Source organism: Musca autumnalis, unplaced genomic scaffold (assembly GCF_047663935.1).
Source record: "Musca autumnalis isolate F117 unplaced genomic scaffold, ASM4766393v1 scaffold_3, whole genome shotgun sequence".
Classification (NCBI taxonomy): Eukaryota; Metazoa; Arthropoda; class Insecta; order Diptera; family Muscidae; genus Musca; species Musca autumnalis.
The window spans coordinates 65,984,877-65,998,518 of NW_027411866.1; the positions used below are offsets into that span (position 1 = coordinate 65,984,877).

Here is a 13,642-nt window from a genome sequence, read left to right on the forward strand (position 1 = left end):
TTTTACTTGTTCCCAAATCTGAAAAAATCCTTGATGGCAAGCGTTTTACCTCAAATGAAGATGCAATTACAGTTGTAAACCACTATTTTGAAGACTTTGAGGAAAACTATTTTAATCAAGGGATAGAATTGCTAGAAAAGCGTTGGACTAAGTGTTTTGAAGTTTCAGGAGATTATATTGAAAAATAAAAATATTTTTGAAAAACTAACTATTCTCTTTCATTGATAGGCTAAGAAGTTTACGAACCGCCCTCGTATATATTTAACGAAATTTTTCACACATGATAAATTACATTGTATTTACTTCAATATTTCCCTGCGTTTGGAATACTGCTAAAATTAGCCCTATTAGGAAAAAAGTAATGGTTGATTGGTTATTGATTGATTGCTTTACTTCCAGTTTTGTCTAAAGTTGTCGAGTATGTTTTACGGGATCAAATGATTAAATACATTCAGAGCAATGCTAAGCGATTACCAATGCGGATTTCGCTGTGCTACACGTCAAAATTGCAGGGGTTATCATGCACCAAGTCGGAAGACGAAAATACCTATTGTTGTTGTAACAGTGTTTATTATTATGTTTGTATGTATGTTCGTTCTTCTGTTCAATCTGGCTCTGGGTCTATCTCCAGTTCCAAGAAAGTGGCTGCTTCGTTGGGATTTATCTACAGATCCACTGGAGTTAGATGAGTAGGTTTGGCTGGGCAGTTGAAAAGGTGTTTTGTGTCTTGCGGGCCGGGCCTATGCCACATACTGGGCAGATGTCTTGCACGGCGCGGTCGATTCCGCCCAATAAGAATTTAGGCGACTGCAATATCCCTAGCGTAATTGAGCCAAAACTACTCTAGTTTGTCGTGGCAGCTGACGCTCCTCAGCTGCAATAGATGGGGGGTGTGTTTCGAGGACTTTATTCACACTATATTTGCTTATGGCCTTAGCAACTGCATCCGTGTGAATACTATTTAAACCTGCTTGATATGCCTGTTGATCTAGGGGTTCTCTCCTATATAGTTGGACCTGCCTCTATGGAGCATAAATATCCTTCCTGATATGCCTGAATGTCGGGCCTAGCCAGCAGATGGTGATTGGGATAGATGGGGGGTGTGTTTCGAGGACTTTATTCACACTATATTTGCTTATGGCCTTAGCAACTGCATCCGTGTGAATACTATTTAAACCTGCTTGATATGCCTGTTGATCTAGGGGTTCTCTCCTATATAGTTGGACCTGCCTCTATGGAGCATAAATATCCTTCCTGATATGCCTGAATGTCGGGCCTAGCCAGCAGATGGTGATTGGTATAGATGGGGGGTGTGTTTCGAGGACTTTATTCACACTATATTTGCTTATGGCCTTAGCAACTGCATCCGTGTGAATACTATTTAAACCTGCTTGATATGCCTGTTGATCTAGGGGTTCTCTCCTATATAGTTGGACCTACCTCTCTGGAGCATAAATATACTTCCTGATATGCCTGAATATCGGGCCTAGCCAGCAATTGGTGATTCGGATGGCTCTTACGGTAACACCCAAGCAAGTACTGCAACGAAAGCATCTCATTATGTTGCTTTACTGGAAGAATCTTTGCCTCCTCCTCATGTAGATGGTCCACTGAAGACTTGAGGAGGCACCCTGTTGCTGTTCTCAGGCCGGCATTCTGGCAAACTGCCGCTACATGTGGTCAACAAGGTCTGCCGAACAGGAGGTTCTCCTACTATTTATTTTTGGTGGAAATGTGAAAAGGGGCATAATTTGTGAGAAAATTAAGTGAAAAGAAAAGTCCTTATGTGTAAGGATTAAGGATTATTACATGTATGGGTTTCCTTCAAGAAATGCCCATTTCTTCAAAAAGGACAAGTCGAATGTCGATCAAGATCACTTCATATTCAAACTGTAGAGCTTTTCTGAGCATTTCATGGCTTTAAAATTCATAAACAGGACATAACACCCGGAATTTTGTCGCTACAGTTGTTGTATTTGTAGATGACCAATTTTTGTGGATTTTACGATCCAGTCTACGTTGGACTTGTCACTATAAGTACTATAACTGCCATTAAAACCAATTAGTATACTCTTATGATCTTAAGTACAGATTTAGTTTCATTTTGTTCAAAAATATCAAGAATTTTTTAAACAGTTACACGGGGATTCTCCTTTGTATACTAACTTTTGCGATATAAGTTTTGGTCTTTGTTGCGACAGACTGTATATATACATATATGTTTCACTCGGTGGCCAAAATGTGCTGTCAGTTGCATCACACAATGCAAAAAACCTTATAGTAGGTAAAAGTAGCGCAATTCGCGTACGATTTTGATGTTTTTTTTTATAATATGTATGTTATAATACATTCATGCATTGATATATTCTTAATTTCAATTGGTTACTACTCTGGCTCGGTTCAATGTCTGGTTAAATCCAATTTTAACTAAAAAACCCCAAGTGAAACTCAGAACATCCTTTCAACAGCACGGGTATGTCTTTAATTGGCCCTTTTGTAATTACCTTTTTCGTATGTTGCTTGTTGTCATTACTCAAAAATATATATTTTATTTGAAACTAATTAAGAAAACTATTCACCCTCTTTATATCATTCATTTATATTCCAGCCTTAATCTTTTATCTTGGTTAAATTCTAGGTGTAAAATTTGTGATTGGAGGAGATCGAGAAAACAAAACGCCAACTAACGAAACCATTGAAAATGTTACGAATTGGGAGAATATTTGGTCTTGCCAAACGGCCATACCAATTTATCATATGGCGTTTAGTCCCGATGGAACTTTGTTTGCTACTTGTGGACGCAATGACAGACTTGTAAAAATCTGGTACGAGAATAAACAAAGTAAGTATAGATCATAAAATTCAAAAATATTTTTCTGAATTAGATAAGAAGCTGTTTAAATAAATTCTTGTAAGACAGGGATTTTAATTTCCCATTTTCCTGTTTTTGTATGTCGAACGAAAACTATTAAAAAAGGAAACCAGTCACTCACTGTCATCTAAAAAAGCGTCGCTAAGTATCCTGTGTAGAGTACTACTAATTAAAAAGTACATTTGTACAACTACTATAAATGAGTGCCAAATGAGAAATACAATTAAAATGCACACATACATTGCTACATTTGAATATTTGTCTTTAGTTTTGGTTGTGAAAATAAAATATGTCGGTATATTCAATTATTTTCTTGAATTGAAATTTTTATTTCAATATCCCTTGTATCCCTTATTTCAATATCCCTTTCATTTTGTGTCAAGAATGTTTATGGTTTCTTTCGCTTTCGAAGTGGAAAAAATCATTTTCTGTTCTTGCAAACTCCTTCTAAATGAAAACCTATGCGACCGGTAATTCATGCGAAACAACACGTAAACGTGTTTTCTATTTCAATCACACACTTGCTTTATAGCTGCCGTGTAGAACGTAAAATCGCGAAAAACACAGAAAGTCTTAAATCAAATTTGTGCAACACATTCATATGCAAGAGAACTGATGAGGTCTAGTGGCATAGACCGAAACTATAGTCTTCTCTGCCTTTCCCGAAATTATATCAATGACATGTAACGTCGTCAAAGTCCGAACGACGTGCCGCACACCGCTTATAGATGCGGAGTGGTATTTTGATAAGTTTCAAAAAATTGAAGCCCTAATAAACATGTGTTTTTTTATTTCAAAAACAAAAGATTGAACAATTTCTCATTTTTCTATGAATTTTCAGCGACCTCAAACCTATTTGCAAGAACTCTACTTTTTGCGAGAAATGATGCATTTAGTGGAATGATATGGAAACATTCAAATAGAAAATCTAACGAGTTTTCATTCATGTTTTCCAAAATATTCAATCAAATGTAAAAATTAGTTTTTTAAATTCCAATAAGTTATAGAAATTTCCTTATTTTCTTTACGTTTACCGATGACACTAACATTACAAACAAAAACAAATTTCTATGTGGTTGTTGTTGAGTTATATTTGTTGTAGTATTTACTTTACCTTGTTCGTTCTACCATGACATAACGCATTAAAAACTTGCTGTTTTTAAAATCTAAAAACACCAAAACAGAGATTAATCTGAATTACCTTACAATAATGAAACCAAATAAAAATTTTATAGAAACGTTTTTAAGGGGGTTTTATTCATTATTTTGAAGAAATCAATTAAATAAAATAATTGAAAACACATTTTATTTTGAAAAATAAAACAAATCACATATATTCTAATGTTTGTGTGTATATGTGTGTTTGGTTTTCATTTATCAATTGGCTCTCATTTAATAAATATTATTGTAAAAATGTACATTCAGTTTAGTAGTATTTCGTATAGGATACGTAACAGCAGCGAAATACGTGAACGCTTTTTTGGTCGGGAGTGAGTGACTGCTTTCCTTTACTGCTTAACTCTACAATTTGAAATTAGTAATTATTTTTATATTACCTACTAAATGTACTGAATTCTCACATTGTTAAATTAGTAGTATGGTAACTCTATGAATTACTCATGTAAATACAGTTAGGCAATATGTATTGCAAAGACTAAACTTGTAGAAAATTTAATATTAATTGTTCGTTTATGGCAACATATTAAATGAAAACTATACGTGCAGATCTCTTTCTAATAGCCCTCAGAACAATATTCCATCAAAATATACTAAGTTTATTTTCGATTTATAACAAATACAGGCTAAAATAAGAATTACCTAATATTTTGAAGTGACAATAAATGTTTCGCAAAGGAAAAGCAGTACTATAAAACTAATCATTTTTGCAAATTTTTGTAGTCATTATGCATTTTTATGACTTTTGCGGCTAATAATGGCCTAACAGTATTGAATGCGATAAAGTTCAGTGATAAAAACCCCGTCATGGAGGGTCTTCAGATAGATAAAAAACGCATGGGCCATATTAACAATAAACAATGACGAATCGGCCACACACTAGTATGCAAAGAATGAATATTTAACTCAATACTTATTGTCGGAAAATGAACCAATGTATAACAGTCTGATTTTCGCTTTGAGAACGTCAAAATATTTCTGGAAAGTATAGGGAAAAAATAGACCCAGTATTTTGAAACGACCTACAACAGAGGACTATTTTCTCCCTCAATAGTATTGGAAAGACTTAATTTTTACTAAATGGATAGATACCCTGCTAGCATTTGGGAGGGAGCTTCTCACTCCCTCGCCTAAAACGCCACTCCGGAGACACGCCAAGGAAGATAATATTAATTACAAACAATGTCTATAGCATTATTATTATTGCCTCTTATCAAGTATGGCGACACTTAGCAGTGACTCGGAGTGACTTCCAAGGCGATTGTTTACGTTTATTTAATATCAACACATTGAACAAATATGGGACATTTTTCTATCTGATGATTATATGACTCGGTGGTGCAGTGGTAAGCATGCTCGCTTTGCACTCTGAAGGTCCGGGTTCGATTCCCAAGCCAGACAACCGAACAACACCAACATTTTTAAGATGACAAAATTAATATAGGCAGAAATTTATAATTCTCTAAAAGCGTACTTTGAAAAAAAAAATTAAATAAATAAAACAATAAAAAATAAATAAATAAAATATAAATAAATAAAATAATAAATAAAAAAAATAAAAAATATTTTTTTATTAATTCCAAGAACTATCGCGGAAATGATCTTCCAGAAGTGTCTTCTAAGAAGTGATCCGGGCGTGGTTCATTGCTTCACAATGGAGGTCGCTTCAGGGTGACTTCCTCGATTATCGCCTCGACACGCCTAAGTCACTTCCGCGATAGTTTTTACTATTGTTCTTTTACCTTGTTTTAATGTGTTCGTTTACAAATAATAAGTGGGTTGTTTCGTGTTAGGTTTTACAATTCAAGTATGTGGTTTTATTTATAATTCAGTGTAGTGTGTGTGTTTATGTACAATGTAGTTTGTTATAATGATAGGATTTGTTATTTGAGGTAGCGATAGTTTTAGTGCAATTTAGGTTTAATTCAGTTTAGGGGTTTTTTGAATAGTGCAATATATTTTGTGCAATAGTAGATTCGATTTTTAGGTTTTAAGAATAGATGTAGGTTTTAAATTAGATTTAGGTTTTAACAATATATTGAAGTTTTAGGTAGGTTTAAGTTTTAATAAGTTTAGGTAGGTTATCACCTTTATTTGTACAAAATTAGTGATTGATTTTAACTGTTTTTGATTGTTTTAACTTTTGTAATATTTGGGTTTGTGTTTAAATTTGTGTTATATTTACAACATTATGTATTTTTATGTTTTTTGTTTAACAAAATAAAGGTTTTCTGTTTCACTGTGTGTTGTTTTACAATTTGTGTGATTCTAAATAACTTTGTATTGTACTAATTTTGTCACTGCGAGGGAGAAGCGAACGCTTGTAATGCCGGTAATGCTACTTGATCGCTTTTAAAGCATCACTATGTTTTCCAGTGTGATTGGAATGCAGCAAAGGGAATATGCTAGCAGTTGCTCTTGTACTCATGTACATATGTAAATATGCAGACCGCTAGCCGAAAGTATATGCCAAGACGAGACAAACAACATGCTCATACCAATTAATTATGACCGGTATGGTCCCTGACCATACAACTATCACAATAAATCCCAAACAGTGTGCCAAATCTAATAAAGCCCATAAAATATTGAAATTAAACCCCTACTGGAGAAGCTGGAATACCGAATTTTCGGGTACTACCAAGCAAAATAGTATGCGAAATCGCGTTCACGGACATAATACTGATTGGGAAACATCCCCACTGACATCATTAGGAAATATTTAATAGTCATTATTCTGAAAGTCAGTAAAACGGATTCAGAAAGCTCAAACAAGTTCAACTACCACTCCAAAGGCCAGATCACGACATATTAATCTTACTTGTGTAAATTGCTGATGTAATATAACCACACTTAACTTATAAATACGTCGGCCAAAATCCTGATATCAACCCTTATCCAATTTTTGGGTCCCTTTTAAGAAAAAACTTGGAAAAGATCCTTCATCCGAAAGATCAAGACTTACTAAAAATTGGGGAACCAGTGCCCTTAACATTCCGAACCTTAATTGTGAGTTAACAAAGCTCATTAAAGCTCCAATGGAAGGAACACAAGAAAGAAACCATTGATTTGGTAATTTTTGCAATACTTTTATTGTCATCCACATGTAGTAGGTAATTCTTATTTTTGGCCTTATTTTAAATCGCAAATAAAGCTCGCATATTTTGACGAACTATTGTTTTGAGGGCCAATAACAAGACGTTTGCATAAAAACCCGTATAATTTTTACATAATTTGTTGCCATAAACGAACAATGAATATGAAATGTCCTACAATTTGGTTTTTGCAATACATTTCTTGCCTGACTGTATATGATAACATTGTATTTATGTTTTGGTATTCTTGCATAGTCTTGTTTGTTGATCAGTTGTTCCTACTAGAAGTTTCTGAGCGTTCCTGCTGAATTAATTAATAAAATCTCCATTATATTTAAATTTAATTGTGAAAAGCAGCCTTTAATTTTCTAATAGGTTGACCAAAAATCATGAAAATTAAAAATGTTATGTATCGTTACGTAAAGCTATTTTAAAGGGTTTTTTGATGATTTTATGCACGAGGGACACTAAAAACCTTCTGGTCTAGGGAACACGCAGTGTCGCCAAACGTCATTTGACATTTTTTTGAAAGTTTGTCAGTGTTTAGCCTAAGCATACTCAGGACTGTTTGACATACGACCATGTGTTGTGTTGTTGTGGCTATTAGCATAAGTTTTAAAAATATAGTCACTAATATGGATTTTGGAAATCCTTTTGGTGAAAGAACTTCCATGCAAAAAGTGCGAATATGTCGAATAGATATATACTGTGTTTGGAGGATATAAACAGTTTGGCCCGAACATAACGCCGTTTCTTCTTTAAAGTGCATATATTACACACTAATTTCCGTGCCATTAAAAAAGTTTTGTATTATTGTAAGAAAATAATATTCGTTACTTGTGTCAAGTTAAAAATAGTAGTAGATACCTTTTGTTGCACCCTTAACTTTTAAATGTAACGAAGTTGAAGATAAGGAGCCAAACTGACAACACGTATTAATATAAGTCTGTATAATTTTAATTAATAAACGTTTGTGAATTCTTTATTATAATATAAAACGGGCGTTGTATTTCATTTGAGTCTACGGAAACCAATAGTCTTCAATCGATCACTTGACACTTGCATAAAAACACCAAAGCTTTACTATTTTACCAGAAGTGATAGAGTCAATGAAAGCCAACTAAGCTATATCCTGAAAAAATAGGCTGAGTCTAAAAACTCCGTCTGATACATCAATGGTTTCCAACAACCAATCACTTCTGTCGGTACAGCGGAGGCAAAGTTATGAAAATGCATAATTTTTGATTTCTGAAAAACAAGAAAAAGTAGCAGTCGGGTTTGCCTACATATATAGACATATAGAATACGGACTACATAGCCAATTTTTGTTCTGTAAATGGTAAAGCCAGGAAGTTTCCGAATTTTGTCTCCATTTTTGGACGTATACATTTTCCGACAATACTTCGAAATATTTGGGGTGTACAACTTCTCGATTATTGGCGTTACCCAGCAAAATTTATTTGAAGTTGTTTTATGTGAAGTAAAGATTGAGTAGCTTTTTTAGAAGCAGTCTACGCAGAGTCATGAAAAATGCATTCCGTTCTTCACATTTTGACAATGTCCGATTTAAATCCATTTCATAAAATTTTCACATTTTAGCAATTTTTAGATTTATAATAACTTTTTGCAAAGAAAATTCTCAAGAACACAAGAATCAATTTATTTCATGGTATTTTAATAATTCAGCAAAATGTTTGTATCCAAAAAGATAATCACAGGTGCAAGAAATATCAGACTGTATATTTGTTTGTAGCCAAAATTAGTTAAATCGTGAGTGCAAGTAACTATGTCTTTTTAAGTGAAAGAAGTCATGATTTTTACAAGGGCATGGTGCAGCTAGGATGCAATCAATTTTAGATGTTTATCACCTATTTTGCATGACTCTATGCAAGAAGCGTTTTAAGATGTTTTTGGGTATTTTTAAGTAATAAAAGCTAACTTTCTAGAATAAAATTACTTGATTTTTATTTGCACTCAGTCGCTTTTTAAAATGATTTATTTGATATATTCCATTGTTTTATATTCATTATATTTCAATTTTATTAAGACTATCGAACTATTATCAAACTACTGTTTTTTCAAACAAAAGTGTTCTACAACAAGTAAAAAAGTGTCAGTCGGCTTTGCCGACAGATATATACCCTCAGCCAATGTGAAGTGAAACTTTCACCTACGGACAGATCGAATGTATTTAAGGTCCCTTCAGAATTTTGTGGCCCCTTTTGGACTTGCCGAAAAATATGTGGATTAGGAATTAACTGATCTAAGACACAAATGTTGAACTTTTGTGGGGGAAGTACCCTTAGGGAGGACCGATATGGGCCATTTTAGAAGCTAAACTAAATTTTGACAAAATATTAGGAGATCCAAAGTTTGGACCAAATTGGTTGCCTCATTCAATGATATCGTCCTAGTGACATTTTTTAAATATTGGGGAGAAGTACCGGAAGTTGCGCACCGGTATTGCCCCATGAAACTAAGTTTGGATATAATATGACGAAGACCAAATGTTGGACCAATTCGGTTGAACAGTTCGAGAGTTATCGTGCTCTCCGACCGCCACATATGGTGACATAGGGATTTTTTCACCTTTCGGGCTGTTTTCCTAAGAAATATGGACTTTGCCCCTGAAAAAACTTTGACCGTCGTAATGGAGGTAGCGAATGCAAATCGCTTCAACAAAAATCAAAGTGATTCGAGAGCAGGTTTTAAAGTGAACTTATCCGAAATTTTGTGTGAGAGGTACCAGCAGGAGTAGACAAATATAGTCCATATTCGAACCTGATCTATATTTGGTAGATATATTAGGATGTGCAAAGTTTGGATTACATCGGTCACTTCCTTCAAGAGTTATCGTGCGCACAATTTTCCGAACATTTTTGAACTTTTGTGGGGGAGGTACCTGAAGGAGTGGACCGATATGGCTTATCTTCGACTTTAAACTATGTTTGGACAAAATATTACGAAAGTCAAAGTATGGATTAAATCGGTTACTTCCTTCAAGAGTTATCGTGCGCACAAATTTTGCGAACATTTTCGAACTTTTGTGGGGGAGGTACCGGAAGGAGTGGACCGATATAGCCCAACTTCGAACTTAAACTAAGTTTGGGACAAATATTACGGAAGCCAAATTTTAAACCGAATCGGTTAATCCATTCGACAGACAGACGGACGGACATTGCTCAATCGACTCCAAATTGTCTAAAACACATTTCGTCCAAACATACTTGGGGTCTAAAACCATTATTATGTATATGGTAATATTCAAAAAAGTTTTACAATCGTTGAAGTTGAGGTTCACCATTTAATAAGTCGCGAACTGTTAATATATTTTATAAAATATGAATACATTTATATATATTGAAGTGTTTTAGCTACGATCTCATAATATGGACCATAACAAATAATTTTCGTGGAAGCTGTGCTGGTGGTAATATAAAAAAATGGGAAAATGTGTTGAAGTTTACAAGTTTTTTTGTGTTCTTTCTTGATTTCTGGCCAAACCACGGAAAATTCAAACCTATGCTCAAAGAAAGAACTAAAGAATACCCCTTAGGCAATATGGTTCTAGTGTATGACTTTTCGATATATACACTGTATCCCCCTAAAATCGATGCTGACATTTTGAAGTTTTGATTTCAGTGTTTTTCGAATTTTTCTTATAATTATATGGTGCAACTGAATAATATTTTCAAACTAGTTACAGGATTGTAGAACTCGCGATTCCACGTCGTTCGATGTATATCTCATGAGTGTGCTCCCTACAGCTTCCTAGTAATAGGAGCCCAAAGGCCAAAATTTGGTGCGTAAATTTTCTGAAAAAACCTATTTTTTGGCTTTAAAATTTACAACTGTCGTACAGGTACCCCTGAACCCCGCGTGATTTTAGTTTTTTTACGTGCCGGATCTAATAAGACCTTTCGCGTTCGAATCCATCCACTAAAACGCCGGATATATATACCTTGAAAGTATGAAATTCTGCAAAAATATATTTTGACAATTCCGCGAATTGAACCGCGATTTTCTTTGATTATTTTTACATAAATGTAATCCTTTATACGCGATTATAATATTTGCCAAAAAGAGGTGTCACAAATTACAAAGATTCGGGAGTAATATCCCTATTTATCCCAAAATAGAATGTGGTGGCACATCCGCAGTTCTTGACGAATCTGTCTAAAATAATTTATATTGACGTATTTTTAATAGGGGGCCATTGAAATCGGATGCACCTTATAATCATATGCACATCGCGTAATTTTTGCCCACTTGAAGGTTTTTTGAATAGTAATATGCAACTGATGGCACACTTTGGCCGCTGAATGAAACATGGGAAAATCCATGCATATTGATAGACATGGACTCCCTGTATCCGAAAAGCACATGCACCCCAACTGATTTCAACGGATTCGCGAATTACACGCCTTTTAATTTTTGAGTTTTTTCTTTGGTTGTAATTTCAATATTACTCTCTACTTCTTATTTCTATAGCTTATCACAGAAAGCAAATATACTTTCACGATGACTAATTACTTTTCTTGTAGAAGTTTAAGCAAAATACTTCAGGATTTGGATCGAAATTTAGCGAAATAATAGAATAACTCCCAACATATATTTTTCAAATTTTTCGTATTTAACCAAAAATATATTTTTGAAATAATTTCCAAAAATAAGTTTCCGTTCTTTGTTGTTGCTGTAATATGCAAGTTATAAACGCGATCTTTATAATTTTGGTCTCACATTTTTCTAGGCGTTGTCTAGATTCTGTACGTATTTTTAAATTATTTTTTTAGAGATTTTTTGGACTTTGATTTAGAATAAATAAAATTTATTCCAAGATTTCTTCAATATTTTTTGATTTACCGCGAAAATAAAAATGAATTTAGCAACTATTTTAGCATCTACGGATAGATATCACATTCTGCTAACGATTCATATATACATATTCTTATTACAACTCAATAGGAATTTTTAAATATTTTTTCTTTACAAGAGAGTAAAACCGCATATAACTTTTGAGTGCAGCATCCAATTTTGTGAACGCGAACAGATTTGAAACCACGATTTTTTTCTTAACCCATGTACCAAAAATGGCGGATGTGCTCGCCAAAAAAGTTTTTAATTTTTTTTCTATGTAATTGTAAAGGATATTTGAAATTTACCATGGTAATATTCAAAAAAGTTTTACAATCGTTGAAGTTGAGGTTCACCATTTAATAAGTCGCGAACTGTTAATATATTTTATAAAATATGAATACATTTATATATATTGAAGTGTTTTAGCTACGATCTCATAATATGGACCATAACAAATAATTTTCGTGGAAGCTGTGCTGGTGGTAATATAAAAAAATGGGAAAATGTGTTGAAGTTTACAAGTTTTTTTGTGTTCTTTCTTGATTTCTGGCCAAACCACGGAAAATTCAAACCTATGCTCAAAGAAAGAACTAAAGAATACCCCTTAGGCAATATGGTTCTAGTGTATGACTTTTCGATATATACACTGTATCCCCCTAAAATCGATGCTGACATTTTGAAGTTTTGATTTCAGTGTTTTTCGAATTTTTCTTATAATTATATGGTGCAACTGAATAATATTTTCAAACTAGTTACAGGATTGTAGAACTCGCGATTCCACGTCGTTCGATGTATATCTCATGAGTGTGCTCCCTACAGCTTCCTAGTAATAGGAGCCCAAAGGCCAAAATTTGGTGCGTAAATTTTCTGAAAAAACCTATTTTTTGGCTTTAAAATTTACAACTGTCGTACAGGTACCCCTGAACCCCGCGTGATTTTAGTTTTTTTACGTGCCGGATCTAATAAGACCTTTCGCGTTCGAATCCATCCACTAAAACGCCGGATATATATACCTTGAAAGTATGAAATTCTGCAAAAATATATTTTGACAATTCCGCGAATTGAACCGCGATTTTCTTTGATTATTTTTACATAAATGTAATCCTTTATACGCGATTATAATATTTGCCAAAAAGAGGTGTCACAAATTACAAAGATTCGGGAGTAATATCCCTATTTATCCCAAAATAGAATGTGGTGGCACATCCGCAGTTCTTGACGAATCTGTCTAAAATAATTTATATTGACGTATTTTTAATAGGGGGCCATTGAAATCGGATGCACCTTATAATCATATGCACATCCCGTAATTTTTGCCCACTTGAAGGTTTTTTGAATAGTAATATGCAACTGATGGCACACTTTGGCCGCTGAATGAAACATGGGAAAATCCATGCATATTGATAGACATGGACTCCCTGTATCCGAAAAGCACATGCACCCCAACTGATTTCAACGGATTCGCGAATTACACGCCTTTTAATTTTTGAGTTTTTTCTTTGGTTGTAATTTCAATATTACTCTCTACTTCTTATTTCTATAGCTTATCACAGAAAGCAAATATACTTTCACGATGACTAATTACTTTTCTTGTAGAAGTTTAAGCAAAATACTTCAGGATTTGGATCGAAATTTAGCGAAA

The 13,642-nt window shown here is 33.9% G+C and overlaps 1 protein-coding gene across 3 annotated transcripts in view; it reads left to right on the forward strand.

The window, feature by feature from the left end:
• Positions 1 to 13,642, forward strand: part of Rbcn-3A (rabconnectin-3 alpha) — a 696,059-nt gene that overhangs the window by 213,874 nt on the left and 468,543 nt on the right. For all 3 annotated transcript variants that reach the window (XM_073979377.1, XM_073979376.1, XM_073979378.1), the window contains one exon: positions 2,639 to 2,842. In XM_073979377.1, the coding sequence (XP_073835478.1) occupies positions 2,639 to 2,842 (204 nt within the window). The remainder of the gene's footprint in view (positions 1 to 2,638; positions 2,843 to 13,642) is intronic.